The 26,306-nt window shown below is 30.7% G+C and overlaps 1 protein-coding gene across 1 annotated transcript in view; it reads right to left on the reverse strand.

The window, feature by feature from the left end:
* LOC126734964 (CD109 antigen) overlaps positions 1-26,306 on the reverse strand; it is a 157,801-nt gene that overhangs the window by 78,112 nt on the left and 53,383 nt on the right. Inside the window, exons 2-8 of the mRNA XM_050438830.1 lie at positions 16,150-16,246; positions 15,873-16,097; positions 11,557-11,737; positions 11,315-11,483; positions 11,166-11,262; positions 10,952-11,108; positions 9,474-9,712 (exon numbers count right to left, since the gene is read on the reverse strand). Of these exons, the coding sequence (XP_050294787.1) occupies positions 9,474-9,712; positions 10,952-11,108; positions 11,166-11,262; positions 11,315-11,483; positions 11,557-11,737; positions 15,873-16,097; positions 16,150-16,232 (1,151 nt within the window). The 5' untranslated portion in view covers positions 16,233-16,246. The remainder of the gene's footprint in view (positions 1-9,473; positions 9,713-10,951; positions 11,109-11,165; positions 11,263-11,314; positions 11,484-11,556; positions 11,738-15,872; positions 16,098-16,149; positions 16,247-26,306) is intronic.

The following is a 26,306-nucleotide window of genomic DNA, read 5'->3' on the forward strand; positions in this document are numbered from 1 at the left end:
TAGCCTTTCAATGTTCTAAGTTCTTCGTCCTTTGTTTGCCAACCATTTAATTTCAAGATTCGGTGACGTTTTATGACCTCTTCGGGACCTCAAGTTTATGAAAATAATCGTCGTAAATTAGATGAATTGAAAGATGTAATCTGCCAGGAAATTAGTGAAATCAATAGATTTGCTACAAAAAGTCGAGGCTAATTTCCGCGAACGCCTTCAAAACTGCGTCGATGGAAACGGTCACCATATGCCTGATATTCTTTTACATAGCTGAAAATCCCTCAGAGTATTATCAAATGCTATATCTTTGTGTATGTTGATCGACCAATAAATTTTCCCTAAAGCAAAAACTAATGATTTTATGACTATTTCAAAAAATCATATTTCTCTGACGGACCGTGCAATTATACGGGTGTTATAAATTCCTAGTTCACTATGGGGATCTCGGTAAATATAAGAGATAAGAAGATGGTTAAATTTAGGGCAAAGTTGTGCATTTTTGAGCCTAAAAATGTGCTACCTCAAAATTTCTATAAAAAGTATTTATATTTATATTTCTTGTTGGGGCGCTATTGGACCAACCCTTTTGTACGTGGAAGTAAAGTTTCGAAGAATCAACCATCTCTTAAGATGCGTGCATAATATATAGGTCTGTATATGGTAACAATTATAACAATTTTGAATTTTGTCACTGTGTTTTAATTAACATGGTGCAGAGTTGGCTCACCCTAAAATCAGTTTCGCGTTTATATTATACTGTAGTTTTTGTTATTCTATTTGCTATATACCGTTGATCTTTTGTTTTATTTACTTTCGTCTGAACTTTTGAACAATAAAAATGCCTTTTGATACTAGTGATAAAAAATTGTGTTAGTTTATGACCGTTTTACCGATCACATTTTAAGAGAGTATCAATTTCTTAACGATAACGATAACGAGAGTATCAAAACTTAACTTAATGTGTCATTTTCAACCTGAATATATTTTAAACCTGAATTACAATTTTTAAATACAATGATCGTTGTTAATAGATTAAAATATCTGCTTAATAAAAAAAAATTACAGTACTGTTTTTTAAGATAAAAATTTAAGGTTAAATAGCATTGACATTAAAATTAATGAGTATTTTATTAGGTATTTTATTTTTTTGACAATTTTTGTAATAAATTAAAAAAAAAACAGTGTGAAAAATATGGGTCATTTAATCTAACCATGACTTTTGCGTGACTTGATAAATGTTTTTGTTGGTTGTAAAATAACATATTTACTATATATATATTAAACCAGAGAAACAAAAGTTATATGTACGCCAATGCATCATAAAGAAAATAAAAACCGCGTGCTAAACGTTTTTAGTTTTTATGCTTGTCCAAGTAACTTCACCTAACCAAAGTTTACTGAATAAAATACAAGTTGCTTCACTCGGCTCCACGCGCCGAATTACCTATTCACCGCCCCTCACTTCATTTGCTGGGCGACGCTCCTACAATCGAATCTGTTGGGTTACACAGTGAGTAGAGTTTAAATCGTTTTGATGTGCGAGCGTTTTATTACTAGTTGTACCGGGTGGACTCAGTGGACTGGCAAATTATTATAATCTATTATAATTAAAATGTCGACTTATTGTTAAGTAGACAGTTATTTTACAAAGCGTGGAAGTGATTTAATGTTTTTTAGATGTCCGAAAAATGAAAATAGGTAAGTACATTGGAATTAGTTGTTTATTAAATTCATGATTGCATTCCTAGTTACTTTATGATCTGGTTCCTGTTTCTTTTTTTAATTATAGGTGCCAACTCTGGAAAGGTATTTTGGGATTTACTGGCGAATATAGATATGCCGATCTTACTCCGGAACAATGTTATAAAAGGGTTAATATCTGTAGCTTGCATTTTGCGAAGAGCAGTTTTATGTCCCCTTCAAATCAACATCTTAGACCCGACGCAATTCCTACATTGTTCCTGACCAGAGCATCGACAAGTATATTTTATGTTTTCTTCTAATTTGTGCACTTATAATGGCAATATGTATTATAGAAGGTACCTTTTAATATTTGCAATTTTTTGGTGTATAGGGAAATCAGAATTATTTACAAATTTACGTACTATTTTTCCAGGCACAGATAATTCTAACATCATTGCATGTCACACATTAAGGAAGGAATTCAGTGACGCTTCCGACGAGAATTAATGCCAAAATAAACGATCATGGTGCATTCTTGTGTAGTAAAGAGAGTAGAGCATTAAAATCCAAATTTCATCGGTAAGTTTATTTGTTTACGTTTAAACAGCAAAAGACTTTTGTATTTTTACCACCAGCGTCGTCACATGAAAAATATTACGGTTAATTAATTATGTAATGACATTTTTCGCCTCTATTTAAAATTGCACAAGAGCGACAAAAACAACACGTATAGATATAGAAAATTATTTGTACACTACACAATCCTTTCTCCATCCTTTTCTCTCTCACTACTAATTTTAAAACAATAAAATTCCACATTATTGGGCTGGTTATGAATGAAACATTACGTTTATTACTTATAATGTCTTTGGTAATGCTATTATTAGTCTGACAAAATAACAAAAACGTCAAAAAGTGTAGTAATCAATCATTTAAAATTCAAACATGTCATTACTTAGTAGTTATGTCTATCTTTAGTTGTTAAGTTTAGTAACAGTAATATATGCATTTTTTCACACAAACTTTTGACTTTGATTTAAAAATAAATCCTAATGAAACCAGTCGTACCAAAACAACCTTTAATATGATACCTAAGTACCTAATTATTAACAAAAAAAATTTAACCATTTAGTTCTTGAATTAGGTAAACTTTGATAATGTAAAATTTATTTAGTTTGGTGGTTATAAAAACAAATAATTTATAGTATTATCAATTTACATATTTTTCCCAAGTATGTACATTAAATATTAATTCCAGATAAAAATTTATTCCAGATAATAAAGTTATTATAAAATCGTGCTCCGTCTTCCCCTACAGTTCGAATTAGACGAAACTCGTAAAATAATAGGTATCTTTTACCAGAATTCCCCTTTAAATTTTTTGCTAGTTCCCCGTCGGCGAGGAGCTCGGCGGCCTGCCTTTGAGATCGAAAGATAAAAGGTTTTTCGCCGAGTGAAGCAACTTGTATTTTATTCAGTAAACTTTGACCTAACTATAAAGGCCAACATGGCGGAAACAAATCTAAATAAACGTCATTAAAATAATGGCGTCATTAGATAAATCTATTTAATTTTATAAGAAATGCTACTATAACAAAATTATTTTCTCTGTGATAAAAGCGATATAGATTTTTATTTTATAAAGAATCTGCGTAAAATATAATTGTTTTATTCGAAAACGCTATCAACACTTAACAGATGGCGCTTTTATAGGTGTAAAATTCAAGAAAAAAGGTTTGATTTTGTTATTCTAAGAGATCTGAAGGAATAATAATTTGAATTCTTTGATTAAAAATCTGGACTCATTGTTTATTGCCCTCAACCTTATCTCACTACTCGTCTCTATCTTTTTAAAAATGTCAGTAAGTTCGTTAACTTTATTAGTACTATTTGTAGCTTCTCCTTTATCATCGATATTTGATATGTCAGCATTCTGACCAATTTCCAATGTTTCAGGTTGATAAATGTCCTTTGACGAAGACGGCAATCTAATCACCTCAATAATATTTGAATCCGAATGAATGATTTTTGATGATATGGTTTTTAAAATATTCTTCTTTACTTTTCCTTTAACATGTCCTGATTTTTAATGTTTTTTCAAGAAGAATTTCTAGACATTTAAAAAAAAATACTTTATAAATAAGTATTGGCAAGAAAAAACAAAACAGAATCTATTCTAGCAGATATCATAAATTCGTTTAAAGCGTAGTCTTCAAAAATGTATATACTCTTCTTAAACAATAATTTTGTGGATAAAAACACATATTTATTTTATAAAACTTTTAGAAATATTATATGAATAACATTTTAGAGAGTGTAATTTATTTTATAATAAAGCCTTCGTTCACCTAATAAAATGATTTTATATATATTTTATAGATGTTTTAAAACAAATATGAAGCAAGTAAATAACAAATTTTCCATACACAATATATGTATTTATATAAGATTGTTTTATAAATGCTTTATACCAAATTACTTATTGCATTATAAAAATATTTTATTAAACTGTCACATGTCACATAGTTATATCTAAAACTTTGTTATAAAAGTTTGTTTAGAAGACAGAATTGTTTTAATTAAAGCCATTAAGTAATATTTTATTATTCAGTAGGCTCTTATTATAACTAATATAAATAATTTTGTTCTGTGGTATATTTTCTGTGCAGCTTGGGACATCGAATAATTTCCAATAATTATAAAAAAATAATATTACTTAAAAAATCATATCAGTGTGTCATACTTACGAGATGTTTTTTAAAGATAGCGCAAGCCTCACACTTCTTATTTTTTTAAATGTCGTTTGATATATCTAAATATAACATAAATATTGTGTTGAACATACTGTATATTAATTGAACATATAATAGGGTATTAGCTCTTTGATGTAAGTAATCGATGAATTTCATTTATCAATAGTTACTAGCTGTTACCAACAAATTTATTTTTTTTTAATTTAAAAACAAAAAACGTTTTTGGGGTAAAGTACCTTCGAAAAATCCTCGGTATGCCTAAGTTAAAGTTATAGTTAATTTAAAATGTATATAAAAAATACTTTTTTTTTACATTAATATTTTTTTCCTGTATAGAAACTTGAAGTAACCGTGCTTTAATTAGCTCATATTAAACTACAACTACCCCCAGAATTCACCCCTTGATATAATTGCAAGGGATAGTGTGCTTGCTTTTTCACATAAAAAAATAAGTGGGGGGAGGGAGCTAGTATTTAGCTGGCCGTGGCAGAATACTGATATTCATATCGAAACTAATCTTAATACGGGGTATTTCAGGTTTTAATATACAATCTTTGATAACGTATTCTAGGTTCGAAAATAATATTTTTTGCTATACAAACTATACGCAAAACATGATCCGTTAAAGAAATACAGAATATTAAATTTTTATCAAAAGAAATATAAAATCATAAATTTCTTTAAACGGCATAAACATGTTTTAATACTATGTTATAGAAGTTGATGATTAAGGAACATACATATTCTACAAAAAACGAATAACTTTTATATGTACATATGTACCAGCAGCGCAGCACGTCACCGAATTATTTACAAGAAAAAAATGTTATTCAAGGTATTTCTTACAATAATTAGATATTTTTATGGACTGTGCTTCTGTACTATAAATCTATTTCGAATTGTATTACCTATTTCTAAAATGGAATATAATACTAAAAAAACGATCTTAACTAAATTTAAATTAAATGTTAGAAACTATGTCTTTCAACATCTATTATACATATTTACAAGGCTAGACCAAAGAACATATTTGAATTGGAATATTTCATATCTCAATACAGGCTTCTGAGATCCGATTCAGTAGTGCATCCCTAGTTCTACTGGTTCATAGTTATTTTTTATCGTACCCAAAAATCAACGAACAGTTTTTTAGTTTCCAAGAGTCCCGATTATTCCACCAAATGTTACCAAAAATTGGATCCACATTTTGTATCTGATAATAATTTTCACTTCTTTAAGTAATACATATATTTAAATCAGTTTTCAGAAAATTATAAAACAGTAAAGTATTTTACGGTTCACAGACGATCTGACAAAATATAGAGACTAGTCAAAGTCAAGTCAAAATATACTTTATTTGCTAAGTTTACAAACTTGTGCTAAAAGCTTCTTAATCCTAGAATTTATAATACTAGTAGTTATTTGGTTACACAGGATACAGGACAAAAACAGAATACAGAATCGATTTTGATTGTACATAGCGTATTTTATATAATCAAAGAAAAAATCAAAAAAGAAGAAAAGAAAAGGCGAGAACCAACATAAAACAAGAATAATAAAAAAAAATAAAAAATAAATCTGATCAACAGATATATAATTAATTTTAAATATTAAAATGAGTCGTTAAAATACTCTTCAATGCTATAGTAAGCTTTTGGTAAGATTAATTTCTTTAGTTCTCTCCTAAACTTTTTAAGGTCTGTAACAGTCCTAATCGAAAAAGGAATATGATTAAATATATTACGACTAATAAATATAAGAGAGTTTCTCGTAAGTGAGGAGGTGGGGATTGGAAGACATAAGTTGGCCACTTGACGAGTATTATGACTGGTGCAGGATGGTGGATTACGGAGATTATGCAGTTTCCAATATAAAGAGTGAGAAAACTGTTAAAATTCTTTCAGCTACAAAAAGAGGTTTACAAGAGACTCTCAGACCAACACCACACAGATACCTTAATGCTTTTTTCTGAATAGTAAAAATTATGTTAAGGAGTCCCTTGGAGCACAAACCCCAAAATGGCAATCTATGAGAGTCTATTAAGGCGAAATAAATTGAACGAGCAAACAACCCCCCCAACTCATGCCTGGCAACCCTGGCTGCAAAACAACTAGAAGAAAGTTTAGCAGCGAGGCCCAAAACGTGGTTGTCAAAAACCTTAAACTCTCATCAATGAAGAGTCCGAGAAATCGTCAATAATCCCCACCATGTAGTGGGCTCTGCTCATCAAACAAAAAACCCTCTACATTACACTTAAAGCCCAGAACAAAAGTCTTATCAACATTGATTACAAGCTGATTGCAGATGCACCACTCTTTAATTTTGTGAAGGTCCTCTACTATGAGAGATCTGACTACTTTTTGATCTTTGTTATTCCACAGAATTGTAGTATTATCGGCAAACTGAACCACTAGTTCATGCAGTCATAGAGAGCTTAAGTCATTAACGTATAATAAAAATAAAATAGGACCTAACATTGACCCTTGAGGTAAACCACATTTAAGGTGTGCTATCCCTGACGAAAATCCAGATGCAACCACCCTCTGGGTGCGGCCAGACAGGTATGACTTCAACCACCCCAAAGGATACTAATGATAATTAATAGATGTTATTAGGACTACAAAGGATAACAATGTTAAAAGTTACCACTTAAACCACTCAAACTGAAAGTCATAATAATCAACATCATAGGGATTTTCGCTGACTTAAACCAAATTTACTTAGAGCCAAAGTGTCCAAAATCAAATATGTTGGGCGGTGACTATAACTAAAATGAATTCTGCTAATGCCAAAATGATAATGTCACTTTAGGATAAAAACAAATGAGAAGAATAAATGTTTTTTACATACCTGAGGAAACACATAAAATACCTGAGGAAACAGAGATTTCCGTTTCACTTTCCGGTGGAGCTTTCTGTATAAAAAAAGACCTATTTTTTTCTTCTAAATAGTTTGGTAACTACGTTATCTTGGTACGCGTACCTGTGGTGTAGATCAAAATCATCTTTTATCGAAAAATATAATTTGATTCTTAGTCATTCTACATCTACAAAATTTATAATTTTATATTTATGATTTTGTTTGTTTTTCGAGTAGTTATAGCTCATCTATCAAATGAATGTTATTTTTGAACGGAGAATATGTAATTAATGTTTGTGTTAAAATGAATTTAGCAAATACCGCAGAATAGTCTTGAATCACATTTTTGTGAGGCTTTTCCAAGTAAAGAAATTTCAACTGATTATTGACTTATTTTCTAAGTTTATGTTATTTGGGTTTATTGTATATTTTTAAATAATTATCAAAATTCAATTAGCAGATTCCTATATAAACACTCAGAAAAACATCACTTAAAATTGAATCCCTTAAAAATTAAACTACTATTTTTCGAAAAACAAAAAAATGATTTAGAAAACCAGTTAAAACCAAATTGAAATTTTAAACAAGGCGAAAAACACGAATTCTCGGTCTTAAAACTCACATATAAAGTCAACGATCAGAACGGTTACATCTTTCGCTTAAAGAATTAACCATCATCAAATTTAAAAACATAAAATAAACCTTATTGCAAGATAAATCTTAAATAACGATTTAAAAAAGTTTCAAAAGCATTACCTGAAAGGTTGAAGACCAATAATACACCCTCAGGCGCTACCAAGGAACTATATGATAGCACTAGAAATAAAACCTAAACAAAACAACATATTTCTTACAAAAAACAAACAAACAATAAAACTAAACAAATAAAAATTAAAAATAAAACTCATGAAGTTGACTTAATAGCTTTCACATCTCCTAGTGTCACAAAGGCCTATAATTTGCCTTTATGACACTGCGCCACCGAGAACTGACTTTTATTTAGGAATAAACGAAGTAAGCGTGAGACTAAGTAAGACTACATAAACAGCAGAGCAATCTGCACATCGTAGGTAATATACACCAGAATTAGAGAGAGGCTCTGGCTTATCTAAAATCTTCACCAAGTCCTGTCAACGTGAAATAGTTGTCTTAAAAGCTATAGTAACAAAAGACTTAAAAATGTTGCATAGTTGTTGGAATGCCACCAAAATAGCTTAAGCATCAAAAATTTTTAAAATTTTGTTCAGTGTCATTTTTAGGGGGATAAATAACATCGTTAGCTTGTACCGGTTATAAAATTTAAAGTAATGTTTGTAGAATTTGTTTAAAAGAAAATTATTATTTAAAGTTATGGTTTTATTTGTATTGTGTTCTTTTAGAAAGGCAGTCTTTAATAAAGGTAATTTAAAAAGGCGATAAAATACAAAATTAAAAGCAGCAAACTTGTGTTGATGAGGAGAATTAGAATTAAATTGAATGACATTGTCAGTGGATGGCGGTTTTCCGTAAATTTCGAAAGAGATATTGCTGAAGTTTCTTTGATGGATCAGATCTAAGAAGGGTAGTTTCTTGTTTCTTTCTGATTCCTTTTCCAAAGTAAATGCTATATTATGATAGATAGAATTGATAAAAGTTAAGAAATCAGAAAGAAATTCATCACTACCCACTCATAGCACAAAAACATCGTTCTCATACCTTTTTCAAATTTTCCGAATGAAATAATTTAAAACTATTTTTTGTTAGAAAAGCTAGAAACTTGGGAGTAATTTTAAATACATACTTGATTTGGTGAACACGTCTCTAGTAGGTACAATAAGCTACTGCCTAGATATGGGAAATAGAATTTTATTTATTATTTTTTGTTAATATTTAGCAATATTAGTTAATACTGTCAACACTGAATCAATTTTACTTAGTTTCCAGTTAGAGTTATAATGGAGTTCATTTAATATTAGTTTCTACTGCCTTAAAATCCCTTTTGTAGTAATAATTAGTATCATGTGTATTAGAACTGTGAAGAGATAACCTATTTTAAGGTTGCATTATTACTGGGTAACTGAATTATTATTATTTAAATGTCGGAAAAATTATAACAAATTAAAAAAAAAAATCAGTTCAAGATTCAGATTCATAAAATGTAATATTGTTTAACAAAGTTCTGATATTTTCTAAAGAGGACATACTTACCCATAATTATCAGCCTTCCAAAAATCATTATGACCAAAATGGTCGTACAAATTACTTTCTATGGGTCTGGGTCTATTTTTCTTTAACATTCTATTTACATCGATTGGTCGAATGGGTCTGACAGAGGCTTTTAGTGTTAGATTACCCCTCACAGGAGCGCCACTGGTATAATTCGCCATTATGATTCCAGTAATATATGGATCCGTATTTAGAAAGAAAGCAGGCATAGTTACATTAACCTAAAGAAAATATCTTACATTACATGTCTCTTAAATACACAGGGTATCCCCACAAGGTCTTTGCAAAATATCACCACATATTCTTGAGAACATAAATATCAATAGGCTGGTTTAAAGCAACTTATTATAGTCCAAAATTGCTCCCATTCCGACCGACAGGTCAAGTTAAAAAATAGAAATATATATTTTTTTTAATTTATGAACATTTTTAACGTATTACATTAAAAATTTGTATCCATGGGTTTTTTGGGATGCGAACCCCGAATATGCACACTCTTTCAGTATGGCCATCAGAAAGCGCTTCGCACTGCAGTTCTGATGATTGATTTAAAATGTCTATACATTTTTTCTCAGTGTAACTTCTTAATTTTTTGTAAAAAAAACAATTTTTTTTATCAATTTGAAACAAAAAGTTAGCCATTTTCGCAATAATTCGGATTTTAGATGGTTGATGTCGCAACGGTATATTCAAATATTTTAAATTCGGAGAAAGATTTCCAAATCGGCCTATACCAAATTATCAAACAGAACGTACACAGGACATAAATAATATAAATAAATAACAAATATTCTTCGAGCTAATGCAAAAGTGATGAGAGTTAATTTCAATTTTCTTAGGCGTGTAAATCTTTGTATTCGAAATTGAAAATGATAGACATTTTAAACATTTTTTATAAAAATTACTTTTGTTTAATAGATTAATTTCGTGCTTAAATAAGACTAATTGTTTTTAATTTAAAATATTTGAATATACCGTGGAGACATCGAACAACTAAAAACCGAATTATCGCGAAAACCGCTAACTTTTTAATAGCTAACAAAAGGCTTTTTTGTTGAAAATTTATGAGATTTTTATCTAACAAAAAAGTAAGAAACTACATGGACGTTATGGACATTTTAAACCATTAGAAGTGCAGTGTGAAGCGCCCCCTGATGGCCACAGTGAAAAGTGTGTATATTCGGGTTTCGCATCCGAAAAAAACCCTGGACATCGACTTTTAAGGTAATACGTTAAGAAATGTTATATGCATATATTTAAAAAAATCGATTTTCATTTTTCAACTTATCCGTCTTGTAAATCAGAATCGGAGCAATTTCGGACTAATGTAAGTTGCTTTAAATCGATCTATTGTGATATCAGGAATATGTGGTGAGATTTTGAAAAGAGCTTTTGGGGATACCCTGTATTATGAGAACTTCTATAGTTATTAACAAAAGTTTATACCATGAAAATCTTACCTCATAACGTGTTTGATAATATTCTTCCACCATATAAGTAGATTCTTCTACTTGCCCTTGCGCCACCACTTTAATTCTCCATTCACCGAAGACAGGCTGATCTGAAAGTTGGTAGTCCAAGCTAACGGTACCTAAGTTGGACTGTCTTGAAAGCCAACTAGAAAACAATAAACTTAATACTAATAGTTTTTTTAATATAAAATAGCTACTTTACCGCTTCATAATATGCCCACTAGGATCTAACATATATACGTCAATCGCTTCGTCAAAGGCTTTTAGTTCAGTATTAATGGGTATGGTCCGAAAACGAACTGAAAATCTAAGAAATGTAAAAACTTATATAAATGGTTTAAAATTTCTTACCTGTCTCCCCTTGCATATATACAGGCTTTTCTATTTGTATAAATATAGTCATGGACCTTTGTGAAAAAGCAAGTTCGGTTTCATTGGTGAAAGCAACGCCTCCCCAAATATCGTCATAAAGGCCGTCCACTTTTAACTTATATTCCCCTATAGCACTAGTTTTAGGCACCTAAAATTTAAATGTTATTAACTAACAATCACACGACTTTTTTTAACAAATATTTTATTCAGAGATTGCTTACCCTCATTAGAAGAGTCTCTGGGATTCCCTCCTTAACAGCTTTTACATCTGAGGACATTTCAACGCCATTTCGAGAAATTGACGCTCTAACACTCAGAGGCTGCTTTTCTTTTAAGATCGTGACAGACACCCTGTACAATTGACCTGGACGTACTAGTCTCGAAGCTACTATAAAATAGGTGCTAAAAGCGTAGTTAAGTGAAATTAAATTACTTTGTTGATTCATTTTTATAATTATTAAATTGACAAATTTGACAGTTATAAATTTTTTTACTCCGATTGATAACTAACAGAAATAGTTAATTTTTGTTAAAGATACATAAATGTGGTGGAAATTTTGTAAGCCTAGTTGTAAATTTTGTGAAGAAAGGGGCAAAGCAGCAACAGTGACCTAAAAAAATATTATTAGGTCCTAGATTATCCAAATCGAAATCTAACTGACAATTTGTGGAGTTAAAAATACTGATTATACATAACATCACAAATCAAAGTAGTTTGAAGGAAATTATTCAAAAAGTAGGAATATGAAGATACAGGCAATATTCAAAATAGCTAAACTGCAATCAAGAATCGCTGCCCAGAAAATGTGAGGAAGTAATCAAGAATAATGAATAATCTAGTTAAATTAATAATTTAGTTTAATTTAATAATTAAATAATTTTCTTTAATGGACTGGTCAAAAGCCCACTTCTTGTAGGTTACAAAAAAAAAGTATCTTCAATGTGAATAAAATCAGCTGATTTTGCAAACAGAATCATTTTCAATGATGAGGCCCATTTTCATCTCGATGGCTTCGTTAATAGGCAAAACTGTCACATTTTGGGCTTAGAAAATCCACAAATGATTCTTTAGAAAGCAAAGCATCCACAATGTGTCACTGTATGGTGTGCATTATGGTCTGGAGAAATAATTGGACCGTTTTTTTTTCGAAAACAAAAAAGTAATGTAGTAGCGATGAATGGCAAACGTGTGCTATCAATAACACAGTTTATTGTGTCTTATTTGGAAGGTATTGATCTTGACGACATGTGGGTTCAACAGGACGGTGCCACATGTCATATCGCCCGTCAAGCATCTTGCACTTGTTTGAGTTTGCTTCTGGTCGTGTTATTTTTCAATTTCGTGATCATAATGACCTCCACATTCTTGCGCCTTGAGACTTCTGGCTGTTGGGGTTATATCAAGTCACAGGTTTATGCCAATAAGCCTGCAACCATGGAAGCATTAAAAGCCGAAATTAGACACTGTATCAATGAAATACCACAGGATGTACCACAAGATGGCTCACATAACAGGTTGTTCTATCAGCGGTATTAAAAAAGTTACAAAAATATGAAATAATTGACTTAATTGTTCTTCAAAAATTACCATCAACTTTTGCTAATAGTGAAGTGCTTTGTGCATTAAAAGTAGGCTGGTTGCAGTTTTTTGTGTGCGAGAAAATGCATTTTCCGACAATAACAGTGGCTTTGAGGTTAACTCAGATCAAAACAATGTGTGTGGCAAACTAGATTGCTCCAAAACAAGAATGGAGTTAAAATATGCTCTAAGGTGAGTGATCTTTTTAAATTAATCTCTCACCTAGAAAATAGAATTTTGGAACAAAAACAATTTATTTTAATGTTACAAATCATTAACAAATCCACAGATCAGTTACCATTAATGTCATCTACTAATAATTCAATGAACAACAAAACCTATAAACCTATTGACACTCCACAGTTCAAATCGATATTAATCAAATTAATTATAATGATAATAATATATCATCTTCTTATGAAAAAAAGGTTCTTTACATAGGAATATAATATTAAAAAGTTTTATTCTATGGTGTCAAATATAAATTTAAATTCAACTTTTTGTAATGGATCCTCCTTAGATTCTCAGTTTGACAGTTTTTTTAACACTTTTCAGTTTGCTGTATATGATTCATTTCCTTTGGAAAGGTGCTATCCTGAAAGTCGAACCACCCGCAGGCCGTGGATGACAGAAGATTTGATTAATGAAGGTCAATTTTTAAGAGCTATAAATATAACACACATAAAGAAAATATTTTAAAGAAATATAATATATTAATAAAACAAAATTTTTTAAAAACCAAAATAGCCCAACGTACCTATTATAATGAACTTTTTGCTAAGTCTAATTTTATCTCGAAGACAGTATGGCTTAAGTGATTAAAAATAATACCAACAATTCGGAATATTCCAAACAACCGGAATATTTTTTTAACGAAAACGGTTCTAATTTATGCTATAATCTGATATGCAGGAAGCCACTGAACTTTTTAATCATTTTTTTATTGAGTCTGTAAACAAAATTGTAAATAATAGGAGGAATTTAGCCTTAACAAATAAATGGCCAAAAATATTAAATAATAAAATAATTTTAAATTCATTATTTTTATGTTCGTATGATGAAATTGAAATACGTGAAATTATCTTATCTGTCGTCACTAATAAGCACTCGGCTGGTGATGATGGAATTCCCTGCTGTGTTATTAAACACGTCCTTGAATTTTTGGTGACACCGATTACGCCGGCTCTGAAGAACTCTCTTGTTGTCCCTATCCATAAAGGAGGTGATAAGCATCTGATATCCAATTATCGAGGAACTTCACTCCTATCGGTGTTTTCGAAAGTTTTTGAAAAGTGTTTCTCTAAACGTTTGGAGTCTTTTCTACTCAAATAAAAATTTTTCAGTAACTATCAATTTGGTTTCAGGACGGGTCGCTCTACACAAGATGCAATTTTGTCACTATATTCATATGTTTTGTCTAATTTGGAATTAAACAATAAATGTGTAAGCCTATTTTTTGACTTAAGTAAAAAAATAGGGCGTTTGATGTAATAAATATTAACCTAATATTGGATAGATTTAATGACTGTGGTATGCGTGGTCTTGCCCATAAATGGATTAAATCCTACCTGACCGGTAGATATCAAAAAACAATATTAAAGAATGGAAATGTTTCAGTTGCGTCCGAGTCCCTACCAGTTGTTAGTGGTATCCCACAGGGTAGCATTTTGAGGCCACTGTTATTTGTCATATTTTTTGATAGCATCTTGGACGAATTTCCTGGCAACCATATAGCTGCGTTTGCAGATGATGTTGTTATATCAATGTCGAGTGGTGACTTAGAAGAACTATCTAGAGGTTCAACCGGGGTAGTTGACCGAATGGTAAGTATCAGTCATCAGAACAGCCTAGTGCTTAATAAATCAAAAACTGAAATGATATTTTTTAGTCTTACCGATTTGAATAAAACCTTGCTTGTTAAAATGCATAACAAAACCATTTAACAAAATAAGGTTGTCAAGTACTTAGCAATATTAATCGATGAACATCTTAGTTGGTCTTATCATGTAGATATGGTTTTAAAGAAATTATCAATTTATGCCTATGTGATCTGGCAGCTACGTAATAAAATCGATATTGACCTGATACTTCTTTATTACTCTGGTTATGTCCAGTCATGTTTGTCATATGACATAATGTGTTCTAGAAGTGACTTGAAAATTATGCCATTTCCTTGCCTATTTATTTTCAACTCGGTCATGCATATAAGGCATAACCTGTCTGATTATTCTTTGTCTAGAGGAACCCCACTATTAACTTAAATTTGGGTTTACCAAAACATAAATTAACCAAAGTGGCAAACAGCCCAGTAGTTTTACCAATTAAATTATACAATCATCTTCCCATTGAAATAAAAAAAATTGAGAAGGTTAATAATTTCAAAGCTTTATTGAAAAGAATTTTAATTAAAAATTCCTTTTATACGGTAACAGAATATTTAAATTGCAGCGTCTCATCTTTACTCCCATAATTCGTATTTGTTTGTTTGTTAAAAGCTGTAGTTTTCCTATATTCTTAGTCTTTAGTTAATTGTAGATTTTATTGTTTTTGCTTAAGGCCTTTTTAAAAGTTGTATGTTTAGATCTTATAATTTTATTTTTTGACATTATCCGATACTTATTTGTATGAGTCTATGGAAATAAATATTTGAGTATTGAGTATTGAAATTATTAAAATTCATCAGAAAGGCCAGCAAAGCCGTGGCGGGCATATAGAAGAATATTTTGTTTGTTTCATATATAATTCCCAAATGTATATTTTCTAAATCAATAAATATTTTAATATTTACTACAGAAAAGCATGTTACTACATTTACGCCTAATTTCAAAATTTTAACACGAATTAAAAAAATAACCACTATATAAGTTTAAAAACGTATCAGCTAAAATTAAATTTCGAGCAATAACCATAGTTGTATCTGTCAAATGATATATATAATTTAGGTCAAAAAAAACTTACGCCTCTTTAATGATAGTGGAATGTTGCTGCCGCCGATCATATTCCGAAGGATTTTTATAAGGTGTATTATAATCGAGATTCCCAGGATCACTATAGTGATCTCTATCTCTCCCATAAGGTTCAGAAGGATCCAGAGAATTATGATCTGGACCGCCGCCATATTGCGGGTCTGGATGCTGATTTCCTCTAAATTGATCAGTGGGGGGCACACTTGAAGGGTTATACCTATTAAAAACCACAAAATAATTTAAATGAGCTAAAATGATATTCAATTTACCTAAATTGATTTGTATCTTGTGCTGAGGTAAGGCAAGTAGCGCAGAAAAGGACAGTCCATAGCGCAGATATTTTCCACCTCATACCAATTGTTTTTGCTAAAACAGAAAAATTAATACTAAGTTCAGTACGTAGGCAATATACTTAGAACTTATACTTAAATATAAAATTAAAGACAAAAATCAAATTAAGTTAATGATTTTCTATCATGTAATTTTCAGTACGTTTTATAGACATTACACAAAACAAAAAAAACATTATTATTAATGGAAGCTTAAATCATACTAACTGTTTTTTTTTTCAAATGTTTGAAAAGTTTAAACGAAAATACATAAATTAGGAGTTAACAGATTTGCATCCAAAGATATTTTTAAAATAACAAATAAACTCAAAACGAAAAGAAATTAAAATATTGCTAAATTAAAATAGTAAAGTACATATACGTATAATTTTGGAATTATGTAAATTAGCTTGCAAGAAAGTCTGAAAGATTTTCAAAATAGAGGCTAAATATAATTTGCAAATTAAGGAAAAATTACACAAAGGCAAACCATACAGAGTAACAATAGTAGTTATTTTATTATACTATAATTGAGTTCTCAATCAATAAGAAAAAGTGAAATATAGGGTTTGTTGAATCAAGTGATATAAAACTAATTCTTTGTATAAAGAAATTTTGAGAATTTTTATTCATAGACATGAAACAATGGCTCATTTACAACATAAGGTGTCAAAGATAACTAAACCGTTAAGGCAATCTTCTAGAAAAAAAGCAGTAATATTTTTAATAGAAAGGGACTAATTTAGCCCTAACTAAATTGCAATTATTTAGTCCAGTGGCATAGTAGAGATCTTGGCGATCAACTTTCAAAATACGGGATGACGAAAAACGTTTTCTATTTAGTGCCATTTAGTTAAAAAATGCAAAAACGATATGATTTCTTTTTATAACGATTATTTTTAGGTAAAAAAGCAGACATTTTATTATATGCATTTTGAATGTGCGACCAAAAGTTATATATGAAAAATATTTGGTGTAAATTTTCTAATATACAGTGTATTCACGATGAAAGGAATAAATTCATTTGAAATTCAGGTATTTTCTTCTTCTTTTATTATTTGGACACATCGATTAGTATTGTCACTTGCGCGTTTTGAAATAAAAACATTCTAATACAGGGTACCTCAAGTAGAAGTTCTGGGGTCGACTTTCATTTTTTTTAAATAGAACGCCCTGTATATTATGACGCTTTAAAATTCTATGATATATTTTAAATACTTTTTGTATAGCAAACCATATGCCTAAAGTCAATAGTTTGTGAAATAAGACGTAACAGACCAACAAAACATATGAAATTAAAAACACAAAAATGTATTCTTCAATTATCGGCTAAACTAATGTTTAATTAGACGCCAACATTAATTTTAATCTGACCTCTTACAAAGTAAATAGACCTTGTTATTTTCGAACAGTTTTGAATTTTGGAACCTACTTGATAACGGTTTGTCATGAATTTCTGAGTATAATTGTCATTTTAGTTTTCCTTTCACGCATAATTTTTTAATAAAATGCATTTATTCATAATTTTTTAATAAAATGTAGAATAGAATGGTAGTGTAATTATCGATATGTTTCTTTGTAATATTAATGGGGGCGTTTTTCAAGAAAACCACATTTTCTTCCTGTCCATAGCAATTATGTCCTGTAGGTGCAGAGTTAGAAACTTAACAATTATTTTCAGAAATTTCTTCTGGCCCCTTTTATTAACCGATTTTCTCCTCAAAAAGCCTAGATTTACTATCATTCCTAAAATGGTCTCTGACCCTTAATCAAACACCCTGTATATATATCGCCAATTAAAAGATACGGGACTACTAATAACAAAAATGCTAATTTATATTTTAAAAAAAAGCTCATTTTAATCCATTCTTTATTTAAATTTTAGTTGCAAAAATTAAACTAACCTCATAATCGCGATTGTGAAATCAATAATTTCGCACAGTAGAACCTGTTACCACTTTAAAATCAATGAACAGAGGGTTAAAAACCTGTGGGTCGCAAATCACCCAATTTCTGTTAAGATAATCTTTTGGAAGTATTTTTTCTCATATGATACTAACAGAAAAATATATAAATATGGTAATAAGAGAAAAATTTTGTAATGTTTCTCTTTTTTGGAAGTAATTAATCATTAATCACTACTCATTTTTAAGATTTCATATTTATTAATTAATTCAATTTAGATTAATTTACTAATAAGCGGATATAATTTATAGAGTGCTTATGTGATTTATAAGAGAGCTAGTTTTCGACTCATTGACAATAAAATGTTTTACTTCTTACTTACTCTTTAGTGCCCAACTGTTACATAAGTTGCACTCTCTTCAGGGATCTGCTTGGGGTTCTTTTTGCCAGTTCCTAAGATTTATAGCTGATGCGACATTAAAAGGTTATTGTGTTTAGGGGGTGTTATTATACGTAAGTATAAACAGATGTAACACAAATAAGTTAGTTACGTGATGTGTAGGAAAACAGGGGGAGTAAACTATGATTTAAAATAGTGTTTGATTTTGTTATAATGTAGGTAAATAATTATTTGGTCCAGTGGGTAAATATGAATTGTCTTTATTTGAAAAGCAATTATTTTACAACAAGACAACTTGGAAACCTTATTAGTGCAGTGATGGATGAAAACCAAATTAGATCGTAACAAATTTAAGTTCCGATGGAGATGTAATATCAGCCGATTAATTACCGTTAAGTAAACTTGTTTGAATAATTTTTTTAAAACATTTAACGGTTTGTAATTTCTTATACTAGCTGGAAATTATCCTTTTAATGACTGATCATATTAATCATACTGGGATTAAGTTTACGTTTAACAGCTAAGCATTCACCGCTACAGTTCCCAATCTCAATAAACATGTCCTATATTAATGCTATACATGAGAGAAATATGTATAAATGGATGAAAATAAACTAAATCCATACATAATGCAGTCCAGATGCTGAGAAGTTCAAGGGTAGATACGCACAACACCCGTTTCCGGTATTTTGTTCCTACGGGATTTTTTTTTCAAAAGGCACGTGTTCTTAAGTGCGGGTATACACGGTCCGGTTTTAACAACGGATGCGGTAGAAACGGATGCGTTTCCACCGCATGGGATATACGCGATACACACTGCGTTGAAAACGGATATGCACTAAGAAAATTTCCAAAATTTAATTGCTTTGAGAGTTTCATAGAGAGATAATGTCTTAATTGCTATGAGTTATTTGTGGTCTTCACAGAAGATCTTTTGCGCAAGCCAATATAACGTAACCATTGAAAGCACCCATCACCATCCATCATCCTATCAGAAAAAATCCACAAATTTTATACAAATATTTGGCAGTATAATGAAAAAATTATTGCAGAATGTTTAAAAATCATTTGGTGAATTGTTAATTGTGTTAAAACAAGATATTTAATTTAATAATTTAGGCGAAAATGCACGTTACAACCGGAACGTGTATCGCGATACATTTAAGTACATGTGTTGGCTAGGACCATCCCGTCTTCCGTAGCAAGCTGCGTTTCTCTTCCGTCGGTGCTAACGCATCGTGTATCGCCTCCTATTTAAACCTATGTATTGTCGTACCAATGCGGTACCGCTGCGTTTCTACCGCATCCGTTGAAACCGGATCGTGTATACCCGCACTATAACTTGGATTACCGAACAGATGGAGTGGTCACGTGATCGTTCTGCGCCGGAGGCGTGGCCTAGAGCCTCGATAGGGTTCATGACTTGGGGTTTTATTTAGTTTTATTAGTCGAGGGGCTTCAGATCGTTTTGGTTGAATTTTCTGCTATTCGAATATTTGAATCTTCGCAATATTGAAAAGTTGAGATTGTGTTATTTTTTTGTTAATAAATAATGGCTGACGCGCCACGTACACCCCCATTGTCACCCCCCAAGAAAAGAATACGAAAACATTTGATCATTGCTGAAAAGGAAGTGATTATGAACATATATAAAACATGAGATAACGAGCATCCAGCATACAACAAAGTGCAAAAATCCGTTTGGCATCCAGCCCTGCTTGATTAAAAAATAAAATTTAGCATATTATTATTTTTTTTAAATCAAGCTTGCCTTGATACGAACAAAAAAACAAAGGTAAGGACACAAAGTCACGGTCTCATCCAATCTATATAATTTATTAAAAAAGCTTAAAAGCTACACGTGTTTCGCTCCTGTCGGAGCATCATCAGGCCTAGACCTAAAACACGTGTAGCTTTTAAGCTTTTTTAATAAATTATATAGATTGGATGAGACCGTGACTTTGTGTCCTTACCTTTGTTTTAGTTTTCGTTTGGTCTCTTAGAGAAAAATGGATGATACGTTTCTATTTGAAAATGCTAGTCAAGCTAAATTTTTTTTTAAAAGAACATTTTAAAATTTTAAAATAAGAACATTCAATTCTTTTTACAAAGTCAAATATATCAAAGCGCTTAATTTCAATAAAGCTTTTCATACATTTTAAGCTTGAAATAAGTACAATTAAAAGGAAACTATTTGTTGAAGCTAGACTACGCCAAGCATAGACTTATACCTGCAGAGTGGAAAAAAAAGTTGCGCATAATGCCGGTAATTTACCCTAATTACCCAGTATACAAAAAAGTGACCTTAATGCAAGTTGTTATTAATTATAATATTTTTTGTCAGTAATTATTCTTCACATTTCTACCGGAAAAAATTTTTCCTGTAATTCCTGGTTTGGTTGCCAAGCAGGTTAAATTTTTTTACACGGAACAGCCTGCGCATGGAATTGCATATTTGGATTCTACTGGAAAACCTATATTATTTTTTGTGTTTTAAATATTCACTAATTTTCAACTTTAATAACTGTAACAACTATTTTCATGGCACATTTATGCACATCAATGCATTGATTTATACCCTCAGATATTTTTGTGACTTACGATTTATGACCTCAGCATATATCGAAACTTTTATTAACGTTCATATTCATCATAATGATCATAAAGTAGCTTGTCTTCGTCCGTCAATCGAATCGGTGGCCGCCGTCTGTTTCTGTGTGCTTCGTCTCTGGGATGCCATTTTAGCATTCTTTTTGTCCATCTATATCTGAAATTCTTGCGACGCGGAGTTCCATTTTAAGTGTGTAATTCTTCCAATTACATCCATAACTTTTGCTTCTACGTAGTTCTTCATTCCGAATTTTATCTCGCAATATCAGTCTCAATAGACCACTGTTTGGTTAGCCTGCCAAAGGCAGACTAAGTCAGTCCTGTCCTTTTGGTTAGTTCGCAGGTCTGATTGTCCCTTCCTATTCGGATATCCTGTACCAGACATTTATAAGATGTTGCGTAATCAATTTCTTATTAGCATTATGTTACAACTGAGAACTAAGTTTGTCATTAATTGGGTCTTGACAATGTTGGTTTTTAAGCCTACTTTTTGAAAAGCTGTGGCAGTTCTAAGACTTCGTTTGCCTCGTCACGTCCGTGTTAGATCAGAACGATTCAGCTTGGTTCAGCTCTTCTATATACACGTTTATGCCCTTATTGTCTAATTCGATCTGTTTAAATATATATTCATAAGTTTGGGAGAGATTGTGTCTCGCTGTTGAACGCCTTTTTCAATCCTGAACCGATCTTATAATTCCGCATGTATTTATACCGATGGTCTGTATGACAGTTAGCGAGAGCTTTATCACTTGGAGATGGTCATTTGTTCCATATCCGGCTTTTTGGTGAACAATTTGTATAGGTGCGTCAACAGACAGATAGGTCTATAGTTCTGAAGGTCTGTGATGTTGGCATTTTAATAGATAATAGTAATATAAGCATTATTCCATATTTGTGGGGTTGTTCCTTCAATTAGACATATACTGAAGAGTTTGGTTATTGGCTAGAGTATGGCTTCTACAACAACTTCAAATCTGACAATTTCTTTAGGACCTCTTTTTCAGTTATCGTTGCTATCTCTTCCGATCGTTGTTTTAGTACGTGGGTTATATTTTTTGATGGTTCTCCTTCACTCTGATTTCTATATAAGTTAAGTAAAAGTATCGTGCTTAAAAAGAAAAAAACTAGTTTCACAAGTTCTTATTTCTTAAATAAAATAAAACTCTTTTAAGAATATCAAAACTTCATCCCAGATAAAATTCCAGACAAATTAGAAACGAACTCTCGAAGCAATTTGATATTAACGTACTGGTTAAGTGAAAACCGTCTGCTTAATTGAAATCTTGGGGAGGATGGAAGAGGTCTGTTAATAGGTCGCTTTTATTAAAGAAGAATAAAAAAGGCCCGATTCGAGTCCGCTAGAGCTCATATTCATAATAATTAATAATAATAATAATAATAATAATAATAATAATATAATATAAATAATAAAAAATAAAAAATAAAATAATAAAAATAAAATAACAACAAGATTTCATTTGGAAAAAAAGATTGAGATTTCTGCATATAGCAGATTTTGCTCTGTAACACTGCGGCCAATCATCAATATATAAACCAACTCTTAAGTGTCACAATACGAAAATTCCATCATTTATTTGTAATCTTTTTTAACACAAATAAAACACACTTTTAAACTAAACCTAAAAGCAAACTCTATGCCGAACAGAAGGTTTAGAAGGCTATTTACTAGGATACATTAATTTCCGCACCCATGCGGGCCTGCGGGCCAATGAAATCACGGATCGCTTTCGGATTTTGTCAGTCGGCATCGTCGAAATAATCGGCGGGACTGTTGATGTGGTTTGCTAACCTCACTTTCAATTTTCAGCTTTGAGCTTTGAGTTTTTGAAACGTTTTGTTGTTTATTTACAATTTGTGCGACCAAGAGTAATTATTATTAATTACATTATCTTGTTTCCTTGCAAATTCAAAACACCACTGTATATTTACATTAATTTATTCGGTGAACATGGATATAAACAGGTAAGTGCTTTTAAAATTAAGTACCTTTGTGAAATTTTATTGAACAGTATATATTTTTTGAGGGATAATAAATTAATATGTGAAGATTGTGGAAAGTCATTTTCTTCTACTTCAACATTGTATCGGCATATGAGGGATATACATAATAAAAAACAGAGTGAAAAAGAGAGCCAACACATTATTTGCCCCCTTTGCCTGGACAAAGAGAAGTTTACATCCTATGATTCTTTAATAAGACACTTTCTTAGTATTCATAATATACATATTAAAGAATCTGTTTTAAATTTTAGGAATTTGGCAGAGTTTGAAATTTGGAGGTAAACTGCAGAAAACAGAGAGGTAGATTATGCTGTTCATCGAAGAAAGAAATGTGCTAATGGGGAAGAATTTATTTACTATAATTGTAATAGAAGTGATTCAAAAGGTACCTAGTTAGTTTTATAATTATCTAAGTCAGTAATTTTTCAATAATTAATCATGTTTTAGGATATGTCAGTACATGTTTGCAACGGAATTTAAAGTCTAAAGGAAGCATTCATATGCAAGGAATTTGTCCATCAAGAATAATAGTTAAAATTCTAGTAGATGGTAGGTATTTTTTTTCTTAAAAATTATTAAAATAGAAGATTTAAATTTAAATTTAAATTTAATAAAAAGAAAATTTTTCATTTTAAAATGAAAATTTTAAATAATATAATGGATTACTACATGAAATAATAACAAAATGTGTCCTTTTATTTATTAAAATTATCAATTTTTTTATACTAAATTTTAATTGAGCGGAGTTTAGAGCCTGAGAATTAATTCAAAGCTATCCAATAAGTGCCTGAAATGAGATAAATTCTATTTTAGTAAAAACAAAATTAATAAGATCATGTAACAAAATTATTTACCACCATTTGCTGAAAATAAACAATTTCTTTACGTAAGTAAAACGCTCCGTATGTTTATTTTTCTCAAATACCATAATTCCTCTTATAATTAGATTTGAAATACGCGCCTTAATTATCTGAGCTAATCACAGACAAAGCACCGTGATTGGCCCGCATGGGTGCGGAAATTAATGTATCCTCTATTTACTGACCAACACCAAAGTTTACTGAATAAAATACAAGTTGCTTCACTCGGCGAAAAACCTTTCATATTTCGATCTCAAAGGCAGGCCGCCGAGCTCCTCGCCGACTGGGAACTACCAAAAAATGTAAAGGGGAATTCTGGTAAAAAATAGCTATTATTTTACGAGTTTCATCCAATTCGAACTGTAGGGGAAGACGGAGCACGATTTTATAATAACTTTATTATCTGGCATAAAATTATTATTTAATGTACCTACTTGGGAAAAAATATGTAAATTGATAATACTATAAATTATTTGTTTTTATAGCCACCAAACTAAATAAGTTTTACATTATCAAAGTTTACGTAATTCAAGAACTAAATGGTTAAATTTTTTTGTTAATAATTAGGTATCTTATTAAAGGTTATTTTGGTACGACTGGTTTCATTAGGATTTATTTTTAAATCAAAGTCAAAAGTTTGTGTGAAAAAAATGCATATATTACTGTTACTAAACTTAACAACTAAAAGATAGACATAAATACTAAGTAATGACATGTTTGAATTTTAAATGATTGATTACTACACTTTTTGACGTTTTTGTTATTTTGTCAGACTAATAATAGCATTACCAAAGACATTATAAGTAATAAACGTAATGTTTTATTCATAACCAGCCCAAAAATGTGGAATTTTATTGTTTTAAAATTAGTAGTGAGAGAGAAAAGGATGGAGAAAGTGTTGTTAGTACCCCTTGCCAACAATGCATATTTTCAATTAATTTTTGTTTGGTTTGTTGCCAGTGGGGTAGAGCTTATGCAGTAGTGCAAATAATATTATAATAATCGACAAAATTTTCATTTTCCCTCCCTTACAAATCGGCTTAGGATTGTGTACTGTACAAATAATCTTCTATATCTATACGTGTTCATTTCGTCGCTCTTGTGCAATTTTAAATAGAGGCGAAAAATGTCATTACATAATTAATTAACCTTAATATTTTTCATGTGACGACGCTGGTGGTAAAAATACAAAAGTCTTTTGCTGTTTAAACGTAAACAAATAAACTTACCGATGAAACGTTAAATTTGGATTTTAATGCTCTACTCTCTTTACTACACAAGAATGCACCATGATCGTTAATTTTGGCATTAATTTTCTCCAAAAAAGTACGAAAACAACAAAAAACTGATAAAACACTCTAAACACAAAATACGCCCTTAGACTCAATAATTTAAAGCGTTTATTTGTTTTAATTCCTTGGCAACATCGCTCGGGATTCATTCATTCATAATTTTTGAGAGAACTCGAAAAATAGTAAAACGTGCGTAAGACTGTAGCGCAACGTTGCCGAAGTGACTAAATTTTTGAATGCTCCAAGATATTTTTGTTTTGACTGCTGCTTTTATTAATATTTTTGCTTTTAAATTAAGTCGATTTTTCTATGAATTTTATTAATTTTCGATTAGTTTTTTTTCATTATAAGCTCAGTTATGTTTCTGACTCAAATAACCTTTAAAAGGTATTACATTTTTTAATACTTAAAAAGCGGATAAATAGCTCTGGCAAACGTGCAATATTGTAAAAGAAGGACAAAAGATTGAGAGGAAAATATATTTTGCCATTTTAAAATGTAAACAATGTAGTCTCTTAAGCTGGATTTATACAGACAAATAAATTAAAATAAGAGTTAAATGTACAAAAGTTCCATAACGCATTTATATAGCAAAATAATATAAGAATAAAATAAGAAGTTGACCAAAATCCAACTTTTATATTTTATTTAATGTGAAAATGAAACTCCGCACGTTATTTTGGTCACAACACACCCTTTCAAGACAGAGAGGTACTATAACCTGGCATGTAATTGGTTACCCTTATTTCGTATTTGTTATTTTATTATATATATAAATATATATTTTATTATATATTTTATATATATATGTAAACACTAGGGTTACTTTAACCCTAAATAAAACAATAAATCTTCAAAACAAAGGACAATAATTTATTATTAAACTTATACAAAATAACTTGACGCTACAGTTATACGGTGCCCGCGAAGACTGATGTAACGGTGCCAGAACGCGCGACCCATTCCCGTGTTCCCCTCGCCTCAAGCTCAGCTTTGCTGAGCTTGCTA

Source organism: Anthonomus grandis, chromosome 4 (genome assembly GCF_022605725.1).
Source record: "Anthonomus grandis grandis chromosome 4, icAntGran1.3, whole genome shotgun sequence".
Lineage (NCBI taxonomy): Eukaryota > Metazoa > Arthropoda > Insecta > Coleoptera > Curculionidae > Anthonomus > Anthonomus grandis.